We start from the raw sequence: 21,303 nt of genomic DNA, 5'->3' as shown, positions 1-21,303 counted from the left end.
AATTGCATCAGGCCTTTATTCCTTAGGTCAAAACATGACCAAGGGGTCAGGCAGAATGCAGAGTTTACTAAATAGGCAATCATCGCCAGAAACAGAGGGTTTAGAGAAATGACCAATTCTGGGAATGGCCATCCTTCTCAACCGTGGACCACCTAAATAATTACACATTGTGCTTTCTTCTTCTTTAAGGAATCTGGCTTCACTGTCTTCATTCCTCAAGCCTCCTGCCCTTTGTCACTCCTTTCTTCTTTCTTCTCCTTGTCCCCCCACTTAACATACTCCCTGACTCTCCTATCTCAACTGGGGGAATATTTTGGCAAAGCAATCAAAGAACCAATTCTATTTATCATCATTTATTTATTAGATTAACTTAAATCACATCTACTGCCCTCAGGGCCTCTGAGTTTGTGTAGCAAACTCATGTTAATATTTTCTATGGAGGATAGTTTGGCATGGTGCCCCAAAGGTTAGCAAAACACGGTTCTGGGGCAGAAAATCCCAGAGCTGAAATCCTCAAGGCTTCTCTTCCTCCTTAAGGACAGGGGTTCTTGCCAACAACAACAAAAAAATGTGGAATATTTATGAGACTACCCTTTCAAGCTGGGCCATACCTAGGTATTTGTGTGGCTTCTCAGAGAACTATATTCCTAATCCTGACTTACCTCTTAGATGTCCTTCCTAAGTAGTAGGTCTTTCAACCCCGGAACCCAGCACCAATCTATAAAAAGCCTTTCAATCTGAGTAGCTGAGAGCTCAAATAAGATTTGTGTTCATATTTCAAAATCCCTCCATTCTGGCCATCTCTTCTCACTCAGAGCCTAAGAACTTGTGACTACACTGCCTGCAGCCTCAGCTTGACCCTGTTCTGAAATGCCCTGATGGAACAGACTGAGTGTTCACTGGCGGTTCAGTGACGTCAGCCCGACCGGAGCATTTTTCAGCTGCTTCTGGGCACAGTGAACTTTCTCTCTTGTAAGGAAGCATGGGGCTCAGGCCTGTCATGGGCTGTAACAATGCCTCAAGACATCTGCTAATCCAGAAACCCCATGGTTCTTCTAATACTCTCACACTTGCCCATAAAGCATCGTGGGTTTCCTTCCCCCACCCACCAAATGTTCCTGTACAGGATCCAGCTGAGTTTTGCCATATATATCCACCCAGCAGCTGCCTGGTATGTGCCTCTCGGGCTGCCGGCCTCTCCTCCTTCACAAGAGTTGAGGAAATCAGAACTCACGGACTCCTTCTCTTGCTGTTGGTCGCTTTATGTCAGCTTCACAGAGAGAATGGCTGGACTGTGAACCCAGAGGCTAGGGCCAGTGGCAACAGTGGTAACAGCTCTTCCTGCTGTTCGATGCTCTATAGCCTCCTCTCAGTCTGTAGGAGAACAAAGGGACATTAAACTCCACCTTATCATCACCCTTGGCACTCTCCAGGAGAGGATGCCAGTTTACAAAGAACAAAGAAATCCACGCCCACGAGAGACGAGGAGAAATGGAATGAGCCTTCTCACTCCACACTCTGGGGAGGAATCACCAAAAGCTGGTTAAGGGCTTGGTATGATGGAATCAGGCCTCATTCTGACCATAGATTGTACTGACTAGTATTTGGCATACTCCTGTTGTTGTTTTTTGGCAAGTCAGATCAAGTCGCCCCTCTGCTCAAAAATCCTCCAGATGCTTCCCATGTCTCTCAGGGGAAAGCCCCGGGGCCCTACAAGGCCTCCTGCAGACCTCCCCCCCCACCCCCCAGGGCCTTTTGTCTGCTTGGGCATTGGCTCTTCACTCTCTCACTTCCTTCAGGTCGCTGCTAAGACATCACCTCAGCAGAGAGGTCTTCCTTTACTACCCTGTGTAAAATAACACCCCTCAACCTACCCACCCCTTCATTATTCTTTATTCCTGTATCCTCCTTTTCATCCTCATAGCACTTGAAACCAGCAGGTATTTTACATGTTTATTTGTTGCTTATCTGGCTTCTCCCATTAGAATGTAAGTGCCATGAGAGCAGGGACTTTTTTGTGCATTCTTTATCCCCTCAGGCTGCAACAGTGCAAGCCATCCGGTAATACTCAGTCTAAACATTTGCAGATGAATGAACACATGAATGAATGGCCCTACCCTTAGGCATCCGTACTCATGACAAATGATCACTTGCCTTGAGCCAATAGGTAGGCACTGCCCTACCAGGAAACAGAGCCTCTTGCCCTTTAGCCCAGCTACTCCTCTATTTTCCAGAACTCCAGCTTTTCAAATGATTACTAGCATAATCCGAATTCAATGGCCCCTCTGCCAACCAGCCACTTCCTGTTCTTCAGCTTAAGAAACAGACCTTAGAACTCCTCCAGCATGAAAAACCTTCCCAAGTATCAAAAAAGCCAAATGGACCCCATCTTTAGGCAGCTGAATATACTAAAACATTTAATTTGGTATTTCTTTTTTTTTTTTTTTTTAAGTATTTTATTTATTTTTCAGAGAGAGAGACAGACAGAGTATGAGGGGCAGAGAGAGAGGAAGACACAGAATCCGAGGCAGGCTCCAGGCTCCAAGCTGTCAGCACAGGGCCTGACGTGGGGCTCGAACTTGTGAACCACGAGATCATGACCTGAGACAAAGTCAGATACTTAACCGACTGAGCCACCCTGGCACTCCTAATTTGTTATTTCTTAATGTTAAAGCAGAACAACTTCTTCCTTGTATGGGCAAAGCGGTCCTTTCAGAAAATAGACAAAATACCTGGCTCTCAGTTGCTGAGCCAACAGGTTGAATTTTCTGAGGGACATCCTGATCTGTAACGACAGACAAATAATTCAAAATCAAAAACCTGTTACTCGTCTCATCCATTTCTGAGTCCCACCAAAGAGGGAACTCACCTTCTTCTCTAAACCAGGGGAAGCAGAGGCTTTCACAAGACACAGGGCTACAGTGATGCTGAAGGAAGCTGTCCAGGTTTGCTTTTGATCCTATTGTCTTATTCTGTCTGCTCCCTCCTCTCCCAGAATCCAGGTTTCATAATGTACAGCGGAAAGACATTTAATAAATAAAACGGCCAGATTGCAGCCGTCAGCTCTACACAATGGGGCTGTCGGCATCTTCCGCTCGGCTTCAGCACCCGCTCTCCCGGCTTGCTTCAGCTAAAACAATCCCATTTGCTATTTTCATAAAATTAGTTCCTCTGCAGTTTCTATTAATCAGAACATTCTTTGGAGAGAATGATACTGGGATTTCATCACCATCTGAGTTCAATCGTTATGTGAATCTGATGAATTTTTATCACCTCTATGAGCACCAGAGAAGGTAAAAAAAACTTGGGTGGGCTGATGTAAGTGGGCACAGAGTTTTTCCCTCGTATCAGCTGAGGTCTCACAGACATTAGAGCCCAGATCAGTCTCCCCTGTCACACGTCTGAGTAGCTTTCTGCCCCAAACACGTCTCTTTTTATAGATCTGTAATTCTTCTTGGGGTCTCGGGCTCTTAAAAATCTTAAGATATGGATACTCCCCCCAGGAAAGCCTACATATGCACATACACACTAACTGTTGCCATTCCGGGGGACTGTGGACACCCCCCTTCCCTTTCCACACATGCGGTCCATCCACATACTTCAGAGTAATAACTGTGTCCTACGGCTTCTTAACCATCCTCATCTCCCTGAAGAAACTTAGACTGGGGTAGAAACTCAGCCACCTCTGAATTCCTTTGTTGAAGCAGAAAGAGATTTTTTAAAAGAGAAAAAGAGCATGGAAGTGAGAACGTTTTTCATGATGGTAATACATCTTTTGAGAAATGAGAAAAAATGGAAAAGAGAAGACACCATCATATTGGCAGAAATAATGAAAGTCCAAGTATCCATAAATTGGTCATAGTGCACTGTATTTGTCCAGATGAGACATGAAATCAAAATTTGGAAAGATGTGATGAATTCTCCTTGCCTCCGGAGTATACAACACCTATTCCATCCTAAGAAAGATAAGCTCTACATGGGAAAAGACTCAGCATGGATGAAAGAAACCTTGGGCCAATGGAACCAGGATTCTAGTACTAGCTCTGTTCACTGACTGTACGATTTTAGGCCAAGGAATAACTTATCTCTATCAGTGCTGTTTTTGTTTTGTTTTGCTTTTTATTAACATGATTCCCAAAGTCTGTTTCAGTTCCAACATTCCATGGGACTTGATTCATTAGAGACTTCTAAGACAGTAAGGCTCAAAACATTTTCCTAAGGGCTCAGCAATAAGTATTTTAGGTTTACGGGCCATACAGTCTCTGTATTAATTACTCAGCTCTGCTGTTGTGAAGTGAAAGCCACCATAGATACTGTGCAAACATGCCCGTGTTCCAATACAACCTTACTTATAGACACTGAGACTTGAATTTCATATCATTTTCACACCTTTCTCTTTTTTTTCTCCCCCAACCATTTAAAAACATAAAATTCATTCCTAGCTTGCAGGTCTTACAAAAAATAGATGGCAGGTCAGATTGGACCCCCAGATCACAGTTTGCTGACCCCTGGTCTACAGCATCAGGTAAATATTATGAGCTGGAAAACCATGATGATGATTCTGGATGAGCTTGAAAAGCCAGTAACTTGCGTTCAACAACAGACAATAGTACGGGGGGAAATTTTTGTTTACCCAGTTGCCTAATTAGCAGGATAGAACAATAGTCGCTTTTGCGTCTCAGCTAATAGCCAACAATTACTTAAGTTTTGGGTACATTTTCAGACCTACAGAAATGCTCACATAATCACACATCAGAAAATGTACATAAAAAATTCAGGACTCTCTGGCAGAAAAAAAAATGACTATAAAATGAACCAGACAACTCTATGTCTTCTCCTGAAATCACTCCGTGCACGCCACATCCTGATGACCTCTTTTTGCTACCCTACCTCTATCAGATAGCATAACAAATGATTTTACACGTTTAAAAAAGAGGAAAATAAGACACTGGTTTTTATTGTTATTGCTCGAGCTTTTTGGTTTGTTTAGGAGGAAAGAAAATTGTAATTAAATAATAGGCATATATCACCTATGTATAAGCACAGTATTAGCAATACATACACAGCAGAGATTTGAAGCCACGTGGAGAGGCACTGTGTAACACTTGACACAGGAAACAATTTGTGAAAAGAGAAAGATTGGATAGTCAAGTAATCAATCTTCTCTAGAGTGAACTTTGATTAAGAGATGGCAAAAGATGGAGTGCTATGGTGACAGCACTTCTCCCAATATCAATGAGAGGTAGATTATCATTATTTAATCAGAAAACTCATACCTTGTCCCAGTTAGGGGGGTGAAATAGGGATGGGGCTTGCAGGGCAGGTCCCTTGATGGGAGAGAAAACCGAAAATGTTATATCCATTCAGGAAGATGTAAGAGCTCTGGAGGGCCTTCTCAGTCATGCCTTATTCTTAATTTATAATTAAGTCAGCCTGATCAATAGACATAGAAGAAGGTCAACTTTCCCAATCTCAAACTTTTAAACACTCTCTCCCCCAAAATACGAAGAACTGGTCCTGACCAGTTGGTCTAAACAGTGTTCTTTTGGGGGGTGGGAGGGAGGGGAGGGTGGGTGATGGGCATTGAGGAGGGCACCTGTTGGGATGAGCACTGGGTGTTGTATGGAAACCAATTTGACAATAAATTTCACATTAAAAAATAAAATAAACAGTGTTTTTTCCATTATTTGCCTCCACTCTAGCTTACACCAGTCTCCAAATTGTTCTCCAGACACTCAGTCCTCCTCATCTCCAACTCTTTGTTCGGACTATTTTCTCTCCCTGGATTCCCTTCCATCTCTGTTCCACCTTTTCTATTCCTACCCATATGCCGGGACCCAGCATTAGTTCTAGCTATATCATGAAGACCCCCATTAACTCCAGCCAAAACAATATTTCCCCCAAATAATACAAGCGAAGATGTGCTCTGAAAACTACAAAATGCTCTGCAAATATGAAGTATTATTATTATCTTGGGGAGCATTTAAGTTTAGCACGTTATATTTTCTCTAAAAGTGTTTCCTAAGTGTTTCATATGCTGTTGGTGGTAACAACACAATAGCCTGTTAAGGAAGGCAGGAATCACATGGTATTTTTTTGCACCCTCAGAGTCCCTACCAGTGCCTAGCTACATTAACACTCAATTCCAATGGAATGAATTAATTCAAACAATGGCTTTCTTCACCTCAAAGCTTCTCATTGGGCCAGTGGTGATGTTGTTAAACACATAAGAAGTAGTTGGTTAAGACATAGGACTACAAACGAAACCTCGAAAGTAGAGTAAATTTGAGACTTACATTCAGTGGAATTCAACCATCTTCTTCCATTTTACTCATAAAGCTATGACCTGGGAGCTAAATTCCCTAAATCACAGATTCAGTGTTCCAAGAATGGTTTGCTTCACGATGTTTCAGAATTTTGTCTCAGGTCAAAGGTTCAGATACTGTAGTTCTCAAATTTGGTATTGTTTGTTTTGATTGTTGTCTGTTTTCGCTTCCTGATTCAGCAGTGGAGCATGCGTCCTCTGTCCTATTTCCTTTGGTTGGCCTGATTTATGGATGTTTTGGTCTAACAGCCATACATAGCTTTGGAGCAAAATCACGGCAAGTTTTAGTCTGCAGTTAGGTAAGTGCAGTTCCAGCTGCCTGGAGGTGTGGCTACAGATTTACTTTATGACCCCGACCTTGCTTCCTCAGTCTGCCCCATGAGAAAAATGACCCTTGCCATAGTCTACTTCCTAGGGCTGACGGAAGAAGAACCCAAATAAAATAGGGCGAGGTAAGGACAAATGAAAACATGATGCTGTCACAACTTGTGCTTCGGCCTCTGTTCCCTTCGCGGGGTGGGGGTGGGGTTTAGGGACCCTTAATGACTGGGCCTCACCCCACCTCTCCGAGGCCTAATCTGACTTGCCCCCAGAGTCCCGAGCCCCACCCGAACCACTGTGTCGGGGACTGAGATGTCTATCAGAATCCGAAACAGACATTAACGTATAGATTGCTGTACAAATCTCCGGACTTTCCGATGAGGGGAAGGGGTCGCCTTCCTGCGCTACGCAACCTGGCTGTACGGTCTCCATGGTAACAGCGAGGCCGAGAGAAGCAGCTCTCCCTCGCCTGACAACCCGCCCCCAGGCAGGACTGACCAATGGTCCTGTGGGTTACCTAAAGGATAGTATGATTGACAACGGGATGGGACGGGGGCGGAGTCAGGACTGCCTTGACCCAATCTAACTTGAGCCTCGACCAAAAGCACCGACCAATCGGAGGGCGTAAAGAAGAGCGACGTGCCCACCCACCCCGCTCCGCGTTGCCTGGAGGCCCTGTGGACGTAAGCAAATAAGAAGGAAACTGGGCGTTGAAAGAGTGGCGCTGATTAGCGGATCTGGAATCGCCTGGATGAAAACCCACTTGTGATTCGTCGTAAGTAGATCAAAGCCCCTGTGGGCTGGAACTGGCCGGACAGTGAGGTGTGAGTAGGGGACCTGGGAGAAGGAGAGCCAGGTGAGGGGGAGGTGGGAAAAGTGGGGGCGGCTGAGAAGGGAGAATGGCGGAGGCTGGGGCTGAGGAGTATGGAAGAAAGCGTGGGTGGGTGGCTGTGCGTGGACTCTCAGAGCACCCTTACCCTTAGCGTAGATCTGGACCCGAGGCCCGGTGGCTAATAAATACTTAATTGGGAAATTAATTAGGAAAGAAGGAATGGTTTAATTTTCATGCTCCTAAGAAAGTGAAATGTCAGTGCCTGATTCCAATACCTTGTGATCGAGACCTTCATCTTTCCAGTCTGGGAGGTAGCTGGGCGAACATTCTTCAAATGAGACCTGGGGGCGAGGTTTTCCTGCGCCAGTTTGAACCAGCTACAGGGCTGGGGAGAGACGCTAGAGCCCTGGTTCCTGGGGTATTGACGCTCCAGCACTGGGGTGCTGCTGTCCGGAGAGCCCATGGTGATGCAGCTAATAGTCGCTATGGTACCTTCAAGTCCAAACACCACCCAGGAAAGGAGGTGGGAGGACGAGATCTGGATCCATCGATCCCCTTTTTCTCTCAGTGCGTTGAGATGATGTCATATGGATGGCATTTAGGTAGCTCCACGATTGATTTTTCCCAGACTTGCGTTCTACTTAATTACAAAGGTGAGAGCATTATCCTAATATATTAAAATTAAAGCCATAGTGGAATGTTTAATGTAGAAAAATAAATGATTCCCCCCCCCCCCCCCCGCATTATAGTTGAAGGTTTGGAAGGCTATAAAGGAAAGGGAAAAGGAATCCTCGAAGAAGGGCCATTCACCCCTGTAATCCCTGATTTCTGCCTTCAAGGGCTTGAGCCAGTGACAGTCCAGGAATGGGTGAACTACCTATCTCCCACCACCAGCAGCACTAGGGCCAAGTTACCTTGTATGGAATCCACATTTGTATTGAACTGTAAGTCATCTTGTAATGGCCATTATTATTCTCACATGATTGACAGCGGTGGTGAACAGTGTATTTTTAATCTATAAGGCTGTACATGCAGGGGTCAGGCACCTTAACGTATGCCTCTATCAGTTTTCTCTGAGAGCTGCATGAAAGGGTATGAAGAACCAATGGTAAATGAATGAGGACTGCACTCTATGTACCTCTTAAAGTTTTGGGCAATCTCTTTCCAAAGAAGGACCTCACAGCATGAGCACAGAGGGGGGAAATTGGCCTCATAACTGTTCTGCTGGTCAGCTACTAAACAGGGTGTTCAAATAGAGACATTATTTTACTCTGATTCTAGTCTACCTGCTTTAAATGCCATAGACTTAGGTAAATGGACTTTGGAAACCAGGTTGGCGAAACCATCCATTCTCCAGGTTTGAAAAAGTCCTGGACATTAATCAAAAACACCATGGTTTTAATCATTTTGCATATTTATAATACATATTTTATTACAAGCATTATTTCCACGCTGAATTTAACAGTGTAAAATGACTAGATGTTCACTCCTTTCCCATAACAGCACTCTATATGCTATATCCAGCCTTTCCTTTCCAAGCTTTAGTGCGAAAATGTATAGATTGGTTATAAAGTGATGAACCTCATTCTTATTTTTAAAATTTTTTTTTAATCTTTATTTTTGAGAGAGAGAGAGAGACAGAGTGCGAGTGGGGGAAGGGCAGAGAGAGAGGGAGACACAGAATCCCACGCAGGCTCCAGGCTCCGAGCCATTAGCACAGAGCCCAAACCAGGGCTAGAACCTACGAACCCTGAGATCATGACCTGAGCCGAAGTTAGATGCTTAACTGACCGAGCCACCCAGGCACCCTGTGATGAACCTCATTCCTATAAGAACTTGGGGATATTTATCTCCTTACTTTAAAGCCATGTCCTATATGGACCCCAATGTCTCATGAACATTTAAGCTTCCATGGGGGATTGAAGCACAATGTTTCTAATAGAACCAGCTTCAGCTACCACTTGCCCTGTATTCTAGGTGTTAGAGTTGGTCCAAGTTTTACAGGTTATTTGTGCAATATCCAAGACAGCAGCAATTAAACTTAACTAGTTACCTTGTTAAGGTAGTACAAGTCAGCTCAGTCAACCAAGCAGGAAACCTGAGTCTTCTCTAACACCTTTTCTCTCAACCCCTTTCCATTTTCACAGGTAAGGCAGGAGTCCAGACCCTCATCATCCCTTACCCAGAGAGTCCCCTATTGGTCACTAATCTCTGGTCTCTGAGTTCGATTCATAGGCACTGAGCCACCAGCTACCTGGTTAAAAATTAAGAATTATCTCAAAAATTTCATAAACAGACAATCACACTGGGTAGTATAATGAATACCTATGCCCTATTAACTGGATTAACAAACATTAACATTTGGGCACCTCGGCTTCAGTTTTTTCTTTGAAATAAATAAAACATCCCAGATTTAATCCTCAGATCCCTTTTGTTCTCTTTTCTGGCCCCATTTACCTTTCTCCCTTCTTCCCTCCCAGAGGCAAACATTCTTTTGAAATTGTTGTACATCATTCATGCCCATGTATTTGTATTTCTGTGGTATATCTGTACATTATAAATGATATAAATTGCTTTTTTAATTTTAAAAATACAAGTAGTGGGGCGCCTGGGTGGCGCAGTCGGTTAAGCGTCCGACTTCAGCCAGGTCACGATCTTGCGGTCCGTGAGTTCGAACCCCGTGTCGGGCTCTGGGCTGATGGCTCAGAGCCTGGAGCCTGTTTCCGATTCTGTGTCTCCCTCTCTCTCTGCCCCTCCCCCATTCATGCTCTGTCTCTCTCTGTCCCAAAAATAAATAAAAGTTGAAAAAATAAATAAATAAATAAATAAAAATACAAGTAGTGTCATACTGTGGGCTTCATTTTGTAATTTGCTTTTATTACTCAACATTAAAAAAAATTTTTTTTAATGCTTACTTATTTTTGAGAGAGAGAGAGGGAGAGAGATTGTGAGCGGGGAAGGGGCAGAGAGGGATACAGAGAATACCAAGCAGGCTCCGCACCATCAGCACAGAGCCCAACATGGGGCTTGAACCCACGAACCGCAAGATCATGACCTGAGCCAAGATCAGTTGGACGTTCAACCAACTGAGCCACCCTGGCGCCCCTCAACATTGTTTTTGAGATACGTTCATATCAATAGATAGCCAAGTTCATTTATTCTAAGTGTTTCTTATGAGTATAATGTTGTATCCATTCTTATGAGTGTAACATCATATCCATTCCCTTATTGGTGGACACTTAACGTTTTTTCAGATGTTTTGCTATTATGAAAAAAGCTGCAATGAACAACCCTGTATATGTCTCTTAATGCAAGAGTTTTTCTAGAACAGTGGTTGTCCAAGGGGATGGTACTGCCCTGTTGGGTCATTTTGGAATTTGTGAGAGCATACTTGGTTATAATTGTGATTTTGGCGGCATTACTGGGGTTTACAGAGCAGGGTGGGATGCTAGATGTTCTGTAGTGAAGAACTGTCCTGCATCCTGCACAATTTTTGAGTGTCCCACAGGGTAGCCATTTATAATCTGAGCCTAGAGCCTAACTCCATTTTTCATATAAACATTATATATATGTGTGTGTGTGTGTGTATATATATATATATATATATATATATATATATATATATATATTTTTTTTTTTTTTTTTTTTTTTTTTTTTTGGCACAGCTTGCTATAGTAAAATTTCCAGGAATGCAACTCAAATGTAAATCAAGGGGAAATTATACTTATTTGTGTTTTGGAACTTTAACAAGAGTTGTTCATCACTTGAGAAGATCGCATAACCGAAGGCAGCCCAGCTCGTGGTATTTGAGTTGCCATACAACACACCTGCATGAGCCTGCATTTGTAGCTTTTGCGTTCGTGGCGATTCTAAGTTTAGGTGCAAGCATCTGACTGCTGTACTTCATTATGTATTCTAGTGTAGTCAGCCTGAACATTTGTATATTTAAACATATGCTGCTTTATTATGAATTACTTTCCATTTAAAATTGGCTTGTATAGGATATAAAGTAGAGGTCGAGTATTACTCTTTTCTGATTGGATAATCATTTGTCCCAACACCATCTATGAAATCCTTTACCTGCTGAAGCCAAGCTGACTCTGTCCTGTACAAAGTTCTCATAAATACACGGATCTGTTTCTGGATTCTCTATTTTATTCCGCTGATCCATGTGTCTTTATGCCATATCACACTGTTTTAATTACCTTGGTTTTATAATGTGTCTTGCGGCAGTTGGTAACAAGAAAGGCAAGTCTCCATCCTAGTTCTCAAAATTGTTTTCGCTATTCTTGGGCTTTTGCTCTTCCATATGAATTGAGGATCCGTTTTCAAGTTCCATGAGTTCCACAAAAATTTATTTTGAGATTTTGGTTAGAACTGCATTGAATTGATATTGAGATCTTTTAATATTGAACCATTCTGTCCAGGAAGGTAGGTTATTTCTCTGTTCAGGTCTGTTTTGTTAGTCTCCTAGGGCCTTTAAAAATATATACCTTTTAATAAAGTTGAACAATTTTTGCTGTAAAAACCATACATACCTTTTTTTGGATTTATTCCTACTTATACACACACATATCTTTCTATTACAAAAGTTTCAAATATATTCAAAAGTATAAAAAATATTAGAGCCAACACTTGTGTACTCATGATCCAGCTTCGACAATTCCCCCACGACCAGTCTTATTTCATGTTACCCTCCCCTCCCCTCCTCTCCCTGGATAATTATGAAGTTCCCAGACATAATTTTCTCTTCTCTGTGTTATGTGTATGTATGTATGTGTGTATGTGTGTGTGTGTGTGTATATGTATATGTATATATATAAATGTGGTCACATGGCTAAAAGATGGTGATAGATATAAAGATGGTGATATATATATATATATATATATATATATATATATATATATATCTTTTAGCCATGTGACCACAATGTCACCACAGTTTAACAAATAAATAATTATTCCCTAATACCATTGACTATCCAGATACTGGTCAGATTTCCCAAGTTGTGACATTTGGCTTGTTTGAATCAGGGTTCTAATTTCTCCATGTCTTTGTCAACACTTGGTGGTGTTGCCTCCTCCAGAACAAAAAGATAATAGATGATTTAATTTTGAACTGTCCTTTCTCATCCTCCACACAACTGTTGACAAATATTTTAGCTCTACCTTTTTTTTTTTTTATTATTGAAGTATAATTGGCCTACAATGTTATATTAGTTTCAGGTATACAACGTATTGAATCACTGTGACTTATTTATTTCATACTGGAAGTTTGTAGCTCCCCAGCCATTCTGGTGGCTATCTAGAGGGATTGCAATTTGGTTTTCATTTGCAAGTTCCTAATGACTAATGTAATTGAGCACCTTTTCACACATTCATCGGCTGTTCGTATATCCACTTTAAGTTTCTGAGAGAGAGATACTAAAATCTCCACTAAATTTGTGGGTCTGTCCATTTATTGCAGTGGTTTTGGCTTTATATATTTTGAGGCTTTGTTTGAGATTCACATTTGTCCTGAGTTGTATCTATTCACTATGCTCTTTGTGAATATTGCTATTAAGACCTTTCAAAGCTTCCCATTCTATTTTGCTCGATACTCATTGTTTCAGATTTTTTTAAATTGTGGTTAAAAAAACATAAAATTTACCATCTTAACCATTTTTAAACGTTCAATTAAGTAGTCTTAAGTATATTCACGTTGTTGTGCAACAGATCTCTAGAACTTTTCCATTTTACAGAACTGAAATTCTATATTCATTGAACATCACCCCATTTCCCCTGTCCCCTTGTTTTTGTTTTGTTTGTATTTGCTTTTTCAATCTGTTTATTAGCAGCCTTTGCTTTCCTTGCAAAGAGCTGGTTTAAAAAAAAAAAATCTAAGGGCACCTGGATGGCTCAGTTGGTTAAGCATCTGACTCTTGATTTCAGCTCAGTTCATCTCATGATTTGTGGGATCTTAATCCCCTTCATCTATTTCACCCACCCTCCACCTACCTCCCCTAAGGCAACCACCAGTTTGTTCTCTGTATTTAAGAGTCTGGTTTTTTTGTTTGTTCACTTGTTTTGTTTGTTCAGTTCCACATATGGTGACATTATATGTTACTTGTCTTTCTCTAGTTTATTTCACTTAGCGTAATGCTCTCTAGCTTCATCCATGTTGTTGCAAATGGCAAGATTTAATTCTTTTTTATGGCTGAGTAATATTCCAGTGTCTGTGTGTGTGTGTGTGTGTGTGTGTGTGTGTGTGTGTGTGTATCACATCTTCTTTATCCATTCATCTATTGATGGACACTTAGGTTGCTTCCATATTTTGGCTACTGTAAATAAATGCTGCAATAAACATATGGGTGCATGTATCATTTCAAATTAGTGTTTCCATTTTTTTTGGGTACATACCCAAATATTAAGTCATACGGTCTTTCTTTCTTTCTTTCTTTCTTTCTTTCTTTCTTTCTTTCTTTTTTTTAGAGTTTATTTATTTTGAGAGGTGAGGAAAGAGAGAGCATGAGCTGGGGAGGGGGCAAACAGGGGAGAGAGAATCCTAAGTAGGCTCCACAGTGTCAGCCAGAGCCCAAGGTGGGGCTCGATCTCCTGAACCATGAGATCATGACCTGAGCTGAGATCAAGCATTGGACACTCAACCGATTGAGCCACCCAAGTGCCCCAGATCATATGATATATCTATTTTTGATTTTTTGAGGAACCTCTGTGCCGTTTTCCACAGTAGTTGTACCAATTTGTTTCACCAATAGTGTATGAGGCTTCCTTTTTATCCACATCCTCACCAACACTTACTATCTCTTGTCTTTTTAATCCCAGCCATTCTGGTTAGTGTGATGTCGTATCTCATTGTGGTTTTGATTTGCATTTCCCTGATGAGTAATGTTGAGCATCTTCTCATGTGTCTGTTGGCCATCTGTAGGTCTTTTTTGGAAAAATGTTTCTTCATGTCCTCTACCCATTTTTTTTCTTTCTTAAAAATGATTTTATTTACTTATTTTGAGAGAGAGAGAGAGAAAGAGCATGAGATGGGAAGGGCAGAGAGAGAGGGAGAGGGAGAATCTCAAGCAGGCTTGTTGTCAGTGCAGAGGCCAATGTGGGGCTCAATCTCATGAACCGTGAGACCATGACCTGAGCAGAAATCAAGAGTCAGAGGCCTAACTGAGTGAGCCACCCAGGCGCCCCTACCCAGTTTTTAATTAGAGTGGGTTTTTTGGTGTTGAGTTATAGTTCTTTACATGTTTTGGGTATTAACCCCTTATGGGACATATCATTTGCAAATATCTTCTCCCATTCACTAGGTTGCCTTTTTGTTTTGTTGATAGTTTCCTTTGTTGCACGAAAGCTTTTTATTTTGGTGTAGTCCCAATATTTTCTTTTTGCTTTTGGTTTCCTTGCCTGAGGAGACATATCCATAAATATGTTGCTGTTCTTTGTTTTTAACTCTTCAAAAAGTGTGCCCTTCTTATCGTTACAGAAATCTTTACCATCAGTATTTTCCAGTATCCTTCTCACCATTATTCCTTACATCTCATGCCTTCTTTCTTGGTTCATTTTCATTCTTGCTCAAGTACACCTATGACAGGTGAGCTCCATTTCAGTCTTTGTATGTCTGAAAACATCTTTATTTTATACCCAGTCTCACAGGAGCCTTGCATGCTGACTTGTACAGCATCCCTACAGAAAGGTTTCAGTTGTCTCTGCCGGGCTCTTATGGGTTTCTCACTTTTGGACTGGTTTTATGTTGACCTTACTACTTGCGATTCCCATAGCACTTTGGTAGTATGATTTGAACCCCACACCTGCATGTGGTGTGGGATTAGGAATCAGATTCCTCTTGGGTTATTCTTTTTTCATCCATGGCCTGAGGTCCTTGGCCAACTTTCTTCCAACCTAAGTCAGCAGCAGATGTTTTAGTCCCTATTTCAAAGAGAGGTGAGCCCTTTCAGGGCTTAGCTTTAGGCCTTGATCTTTTCTTATTTTTTCAAAATTTTACTTAAATTGTAGTTAGTTAATGGAGCGCCTGGGTGGCTCAGTTGGTTAAGTGTCCCACTCTTGATTTCAGCTCAGGTCATGATCTCAAGGTTCATGAGTTTGAGTCCTGCATCAGGCTCTGCACTAACAGTGTGGAGCATGCTTGGGATTCTCTGTCTTCCTCTCTCTCTGCCTCTTCCCCGCTCATGTACACTGTCTTTCTCTCTCTTAAAATAAATAAATATTAAAAAATAAATTCTAGTTAGTTAACATATAGTGCAATATTGGTTTCAGTAGTAGAATTCAGAGATTCATTATTTACATACAACACCCAGTGCTCATTGTAAGAAGTACTCTTTTTCATACCCATCACCCATCTGCCCATCCCCCCACCTCCCTCCATCAACACTCAGTTTGTTCTCTATCATCAAGAGTCTCTTATGATTTGTGTCTATTTCTCTTTTTTCTCCCCCCCCCCATATGTTCATCTGTTTTGTTTCTTAAATTCCACATGTGAATGAAATCTTATGGTATTTGTCTTTCTCTGGCTGACTTATCATTTCACTTAGCATAATGCACTGTAGCTCCATCCATGTTGTTGCAATTGGCAAGATTTCATTCTTTTTGATGGTTGAGTAATATTCCATCACACACACACACACACACACACACACACACACACACACCACATCTTCTTTATCCATTCATCAGTCAGTGGACATTTGGGCCTTTCCGTAGTTTGGCTATTATCAATAATGCTGTTGATGCCTTGTCTCATTTTCAGTTCTCTGTATCATGGGTCTAAGACTTCATCTGTCTGGGAGAGGACCACTGCAAAGGTCTGCAGCTGGTTTTGGTACCCTGTAGACCTTTGGGCTCAGCTCCTGCTTACACTCAGGTTTTGAATTACACTTTCATTTATAGCACTTAAGGATTTTCCTTTATTGCTTCTGAGCTCCCCTGTGTATTGAATTCTTTTTGCTCTATTTTATTAAGCATTTCTATGTGTTCACTGTTGTGTGAGGTACTTTCCTTGTTAGGTCTGTCCAGCATATCGACCAGAAGTTACAGCCATCTTTCTAAAGCTAAGTATGATCCTATCACCCCTTTACTTGATTTCTGTGGACTTGTTAGCACTGCTTCATTTATTCATCCAACAAATATTTCTTGCTCATAACATCAGTGGTGAGAGCTGGGGATACTGTGGTGAGCAAGAAATAACGTCTCTGCCCTCCTGGAGTTCACCATACTGGCTGGAGACACAGAAAGTCAGCCTGTAAACAATAAGTAAAAATGGGAACTACAGTTAGTGAAATGTCCCCTGAAGGAAATAAGGAGTGATGGAGAGCAGTTGTTTGGGGGTTACGTTAGCGACAGCCGACAGGTGAGACCTCTCTGAGGAAGTTACATTTAAAGCTGAAATCAGGAGGATGAGGAGAGGCCAGCCGTGCAAATATTAGAGGGCTTGTTGGGGGCCGGGGGCTAATTCCAGGTAGTGGAAACAGCAAGTACAAGGAGCCAGAGGTGGAGAACACCTGGCAGTTTAGAATTACTGAGATGAAACCATGTGCTCGAATGGGGGGGGGGTGTGCCCCAGTTAGAGAGGCAAGTGGGAGCCCAGCCTCATCTGCTGCCACTCCTCTCTCTGCCCACCCCATTCCTACCCGTCATCTTGCCGCACTGATTCTTCCCCAAAGGGGTCTGTGTGAAGTCACCTCCCTGGTAAAGCCCTCCTCACTATCTCAGTTCCCACCGTACTTTGTCTCCTATCACAATATGGTGTGGAGAGCTGTTCACATGACGGTGTTCTCCAGGGGGCCTGCAGCTTCTGTCACAAGGTATGTCTTATTTACCCTCATGATCCCCAGACTGTGACACAATGCTTTACGTGGTAGGCACATAATAGATGTTGATTGAATAAGTGTTTGTTTGGTTTTTTGACAGTTCATGCTTAGGGCTTCCTTTCTGATCTTTCCAATGCCTTTATAACAGAACTTCTCATAGATCATAATTTTTGTGGTATTTAGACCATCAGGGTAAGGAAAACCATCAACTGAGGAGGAATTTATTTGCTTAAGATTTGTCTCTGATCCAGAAGGGGAAGATCGGGGGAGGTGCTATAGAATCAGTGGAGTGGGTCCAATGGTGGCCCCTGAAAAGATTGTGCCCACCTCCTAATCCCTGGAAACTGAATGTGACTTTATGTGGAAGAAGGGTCTGCACAGACATAGTTGAGGATCTTGAGGATGAGATCAAACCAGATTCTTCAGGGGGACCCTAAATCCACCACAAGTGTCCTCATAAGGGACAGAAGAGGAGGAGACAGAGACACACAGGAGAAGGCCATGGGAAGACAGAAGCAGAGACTGGAGCCATGCAGCCACAAGCCAAGAAATGCCTGGACCTCCAGAAGCTATAAGAGCCAGGAAGCATTCTCCCCTAGAGCCTTTGGAGAAAGCTGGGCCTGGCTGACACCTTGATTTCAGACTTCTGGCCTCCAGAACTATGAGAGAACAATGTTTTGTTGTAAGCCAGTGGTTTGTTAACACATATCCCTTCACCTTATACCTCAGTTACCTCTTCTGTAACGTGGCTATAATAATATCTACCTCAGAAGCCTGCTTCCATGATTAAATGAAATATGTGTGTAAGGTACTTAGCAAACTGTGGATGCTCAAAATAGTGACGGCTCCTCTCTTCATCATCGCTGTCTTCAAGGACTTAGGAGTTTGCTTCCTTTTATGAATAAAAACTCAACCATAGAGTGGGACATTTCTGTCTTGTGACTGGGAAGTCAAAGCTCACACCACAGACTTGGCCTGAGGGCTTCAACTTCCACATTGGCTCCGTAGTGCTTGACTTGAGTCCTGGTGCCTTCACAGTCCTCCGTTAGCATTTTATATCAAGAGCGAGTTCAGCTTGATGCTGTGGGTTGGGGAAGCCAAACTAGAACTCACATACCAAATTTGAAATGACCCACACGGAGCAAAAAGCAACCTCTCTGTCCTCACTGAAAAGAAAGGTTTGGGGATTTTCAATTTCTAATTACTATTGAGGGATTGGACATTCCCAAAGACCTGTACTGATGCATCCTATCACACCAGTCATCAGAAGTTCATCGTAATGAGTTTGGACTTTCTGTATTTGTATTTGTATTTGTGTTTATATGTGTATTTGTATTTGTTTTTGTCTGAACACCATTATAAAAGCAGGGAGTGTGTGGAAGACAGGCAGTACCTGCACACAGAGGGCAGACACTTTATGGTGGTGGGAAGGCCCCAGGGCTGAGCTGGGGTGCAGTGCTTATGCTTCCTTTCTCCCACAGATGGCTGGCACAGTGCTCGGAGTGGGGGCTGGCGTGTTCATCTTAGCCCTGCTCTGGGTGTTAGTGCTGCTGCTGTGTGTGCTGCTGTCCAGAGCGTCTGGTGTAGCGAGGTAAGGCTTTCTCTCCAGCTGAGAGTCCAAGGTAAAAACAATTAGAAGCGAAATCGCTGATGCTTATTAAACATTTAGAATCCAGAAGACCATTTCTGCAATTACTGGCAGTTTGAATGAATTGTATTTTAACCTGTTGTCATAAGCACTGACTGTATTATTGATGCTTTGAAGCAGAGGTGAGAGAAGGGAAGTGGTGTTTTCTAGTTTTCACGGTAGAGGAGATGGGGGGACATGAGAGATGAAAAGGAAATCTGCTTTTGCTGCCTGTGAATTTCTTGGGGTGTGTGTGTGTGTGTGTGTGTGTGTGTCTTAATTGTTCAGACTTAGGGCACATGCAGGTCCAGTCTTGAGGCTCTAACCTGGGCCTAGGGACACTTCAGGAGCACCAAGGGCTTGGGCTGGTTCTCTCTCGGGCACTGGCCTCAGAACACTGACTTTAACAACGCTATAGAGCTGTGCTCTGGCCAGACCGTATCGGTATGAAGCAACGAACTAGGTGATTTACCAAAGTATTCCAGTCTGAAAACAAACTGAGAGATTGAGAAGAGGGGAGGGCTGCTTTGATTTTTCATGATTATGACATTTTTTGCAGAGGCAAGAATTAAAACTACCAATTCCCATTCTTAGGAATTGGGAATTATGGGAATAAATAGGAATGAATCCAGCTGGGGACCTGTCTAGAAAGAAGGGCTTTGGGATGAAGGAGAGACCATTTCTAAATTCGCTGGACAGTGTGGACAGCAGGTCTCTAGGCCTTGTTAATAGACTGAAACTTAGAATATTGGCTCCAAGGAAGAGCCAGTCCAGACCTCACTGATTAGAGAGGAATCTGTAAAGCGTGCTTGTGACATTCTGTCTTTTGACCCCAGGTTCTCTGTCATTTTTGTATTCCTCGGTGCTCTGATCATCACATCAGTTCTGCTGGTCTTCCCTCGAGCCAGTGAAGTCCCAGCCCCAGAGGTCGAAATGAAGGTAAAACTATTGGTTTTATTTTGCCCTCCTGAGTTATAACTCTTGCTTCTCTCGGTCTAGACCTCCATCCTGCCCTGAGGTGTTCCCCGATGTCAGGTCAGCCGACATGTGTTAAAAGTGTAAAGTTAACAAAGGTGGAGAAAGCCGACAGGGAGTTTTAAATTCCCCTCTCCTTCCACCCAGACTGAGAATCTCACTCTGATTCCCACGTGCAAGACCACTGGGCAGTTATTTGCCTGATTGGAGTGTATCCCCACTGTGCATCGAGTTGAACAAGCAGTGTGTCCAAAAGCCACCTGATCCTGTGGGGCTGGAGAGGAGGCAGTGAGTTAGGAACAGGAACAGGGCCTGGCCCTGAAATGAAAGCATCCTCATCCTGGTAGTCTGGGCTCAGGAAGTCGGATCCTGGCCAAAGTGTATGCAGCGCCCTCAGGGTTGCCCTCCCCGTGTTTGATTTTCTCCACTTGTGATGTGAAGAGAGTACTTTCCGTAGAGATCAGTGGGGAAAGAGAATTTCTGTGGAAAGCAGTAATTATAGAGACAGGTGAATTCAGTACTGACAGTAGTCTGGGAGATCAGCTGGCCCTAGTTCCTGGAACACCATCCGCCAGCACCCACCTCTCTAGGGGGCTTGTTAACCTCTCTCTCATAGCCCTTCTCTGGAGACCCCACCTATTCTAGTCCATTCTGGGCTGGGGCTCTGACTTTACCCTCAGATCTTGGTAATGGCATTGACTTCCTACCTCCCATCTACCTTCTAGCAGCTCCTCCCAACCCCCCATTTTCATTTTTAAAGTGGTAATAATAATAATAGCTAATATTGTTTAAGGGGTTACTGTGCGTGAGGTTGTTTGCTAAACACGTTGTTTGCATGATCTCACTTAAACCTTAAGACAAGCCTAAATAGTATGAAGTAGGTGCTGTTATTATCCCCATTTTATAGGTAAGGACACTGAGGCTATAAGAGGTTAAAGTAACTTGCCCAAGGTCATACATATATGGGAAGAGGCAGAGCAAGGATTCAAGCTGAGGTCTGTCTGCAAAACCTTCATTGTTGGGGACTCAACAGAATATTGGGGGCCATCCCAGAGAGTTCATGGGTGAGTATTTGACACCAGACAACAGTACACAAAATTATACAACTTCTGAACTAAAATTGGAACACATTTCTAACTCTATCTAGGACTAGTCCTAGCAAAAGGGAGGCAATTTGCTCTGAAAAGTCCAAGGAACCACACAAATTTAAGGAATTATTTCCATACACGTCAGGTGTTTATCAGCATTTGAAAACCACCCTGTCAGTGTAAGTACCACATGTGGGAGCGAGGAATAGACTCCCACCTCCATTTCCCTGTCTGAAAGGGAGAGAGTGATGAAGGCAACTATATTTCTGGATTGCTGCAGATGTGAATATTCGAAGAAGGACACAGAGCAAACA

General features: G+C 42.7%; 2 protein-coding genes across 16 annotated transcripts in view; one reads left to right on the top strand and one right to left on the bottom strand.

Moving 5' to 3' along the window:
- The window catches only part of PKNOX2 (PBX/knotted 1 homeobox 2), a 316,891-nt gene extending 309,787 nt beyond the window's left edge, over nucleotides 1-7,104 (bottom strand). For 3 of the 9 annotated variants that reach the window (XM_023239269.2, XM_019811510.3, XM_045038498.1), the window contains exons 1-2: nucleotides 6,297-7,098; nucleotides 1,235-1,374 (exon numbers count right to left, since the gene is read on the bottom strand). The gene's annotated coding sequence lies outside the window, so the exon portion shown is untranslated. Of the gene's footprint in view, nucleotides 1-1,234; nucleotides 1,375-2,732; nucleotides 2,786-6,296 lie in introns of all 9 variants that reach the window. The other 6 variants (XM_019811508.3, XM_023239268.2, XR_002736140.2 and 3 more) reach the window with 4 other exon arrangements.
- A 170-nt stretch (nucleotides 7,105-7,274) lies between these two features.
- The window catches only part of TMEM218 (transmembrane protein 218), a 31,590-nt gene continuing 17,561 nt past the window's right edge, over nucleotides 7,275-21,303 (top strand). For 3 of the 7 annotated variants that reach the window (XM_003992532.4, XR_006586080.1, XR_002145429.2), the window contains exons 1-3: nucleotides 7,383-7,502; nucleotides 18,781-18,890; nucleotides 19,763-19,865. In XM_003992532.4, the coding sequence (XP_003992581.1) occupies nucleotides 18,781-18,890; nucleotides 19,763-19,865 (213 nt within the window). In that variant the 5' untranslated portion in view covers nucleotides 7,383-7,502. Of the gene's footprint in view, nucleotides 7,503-8,098; nucleotides 8,132-8,317; nucleotides 8,423-18,780; nucleotides 18,891-19,762; nucleotides 19,866-21,303 lie in introns of those variants that run through there. The other 4 variants (XM_006936765.5, XM_003992531.5, XM_006936766.5 and 1 more) reach the window with 4 other exon arrangements.

The sequence above is a fragment of the Felis catus genome, chromosome D1 (assembly GCF_018350175.1).
Source record: "Felis catus isolate Fca126 chromosome D1, F.catus_Fca126_mat1.0, whole genome shotgun sequence".
NCBI classification, from domain to species: domain Eukaryota; kingdom Metazoa; phylum Chordata; class Mammalia; order Carnivora; family Felidae; genus Felis; species Felis catus.
The sequence above is the reverse complement of the archived record's forward strand: the minus strand, read 5'-3'. Positions and strand labels throughout refer to the sequence as shown.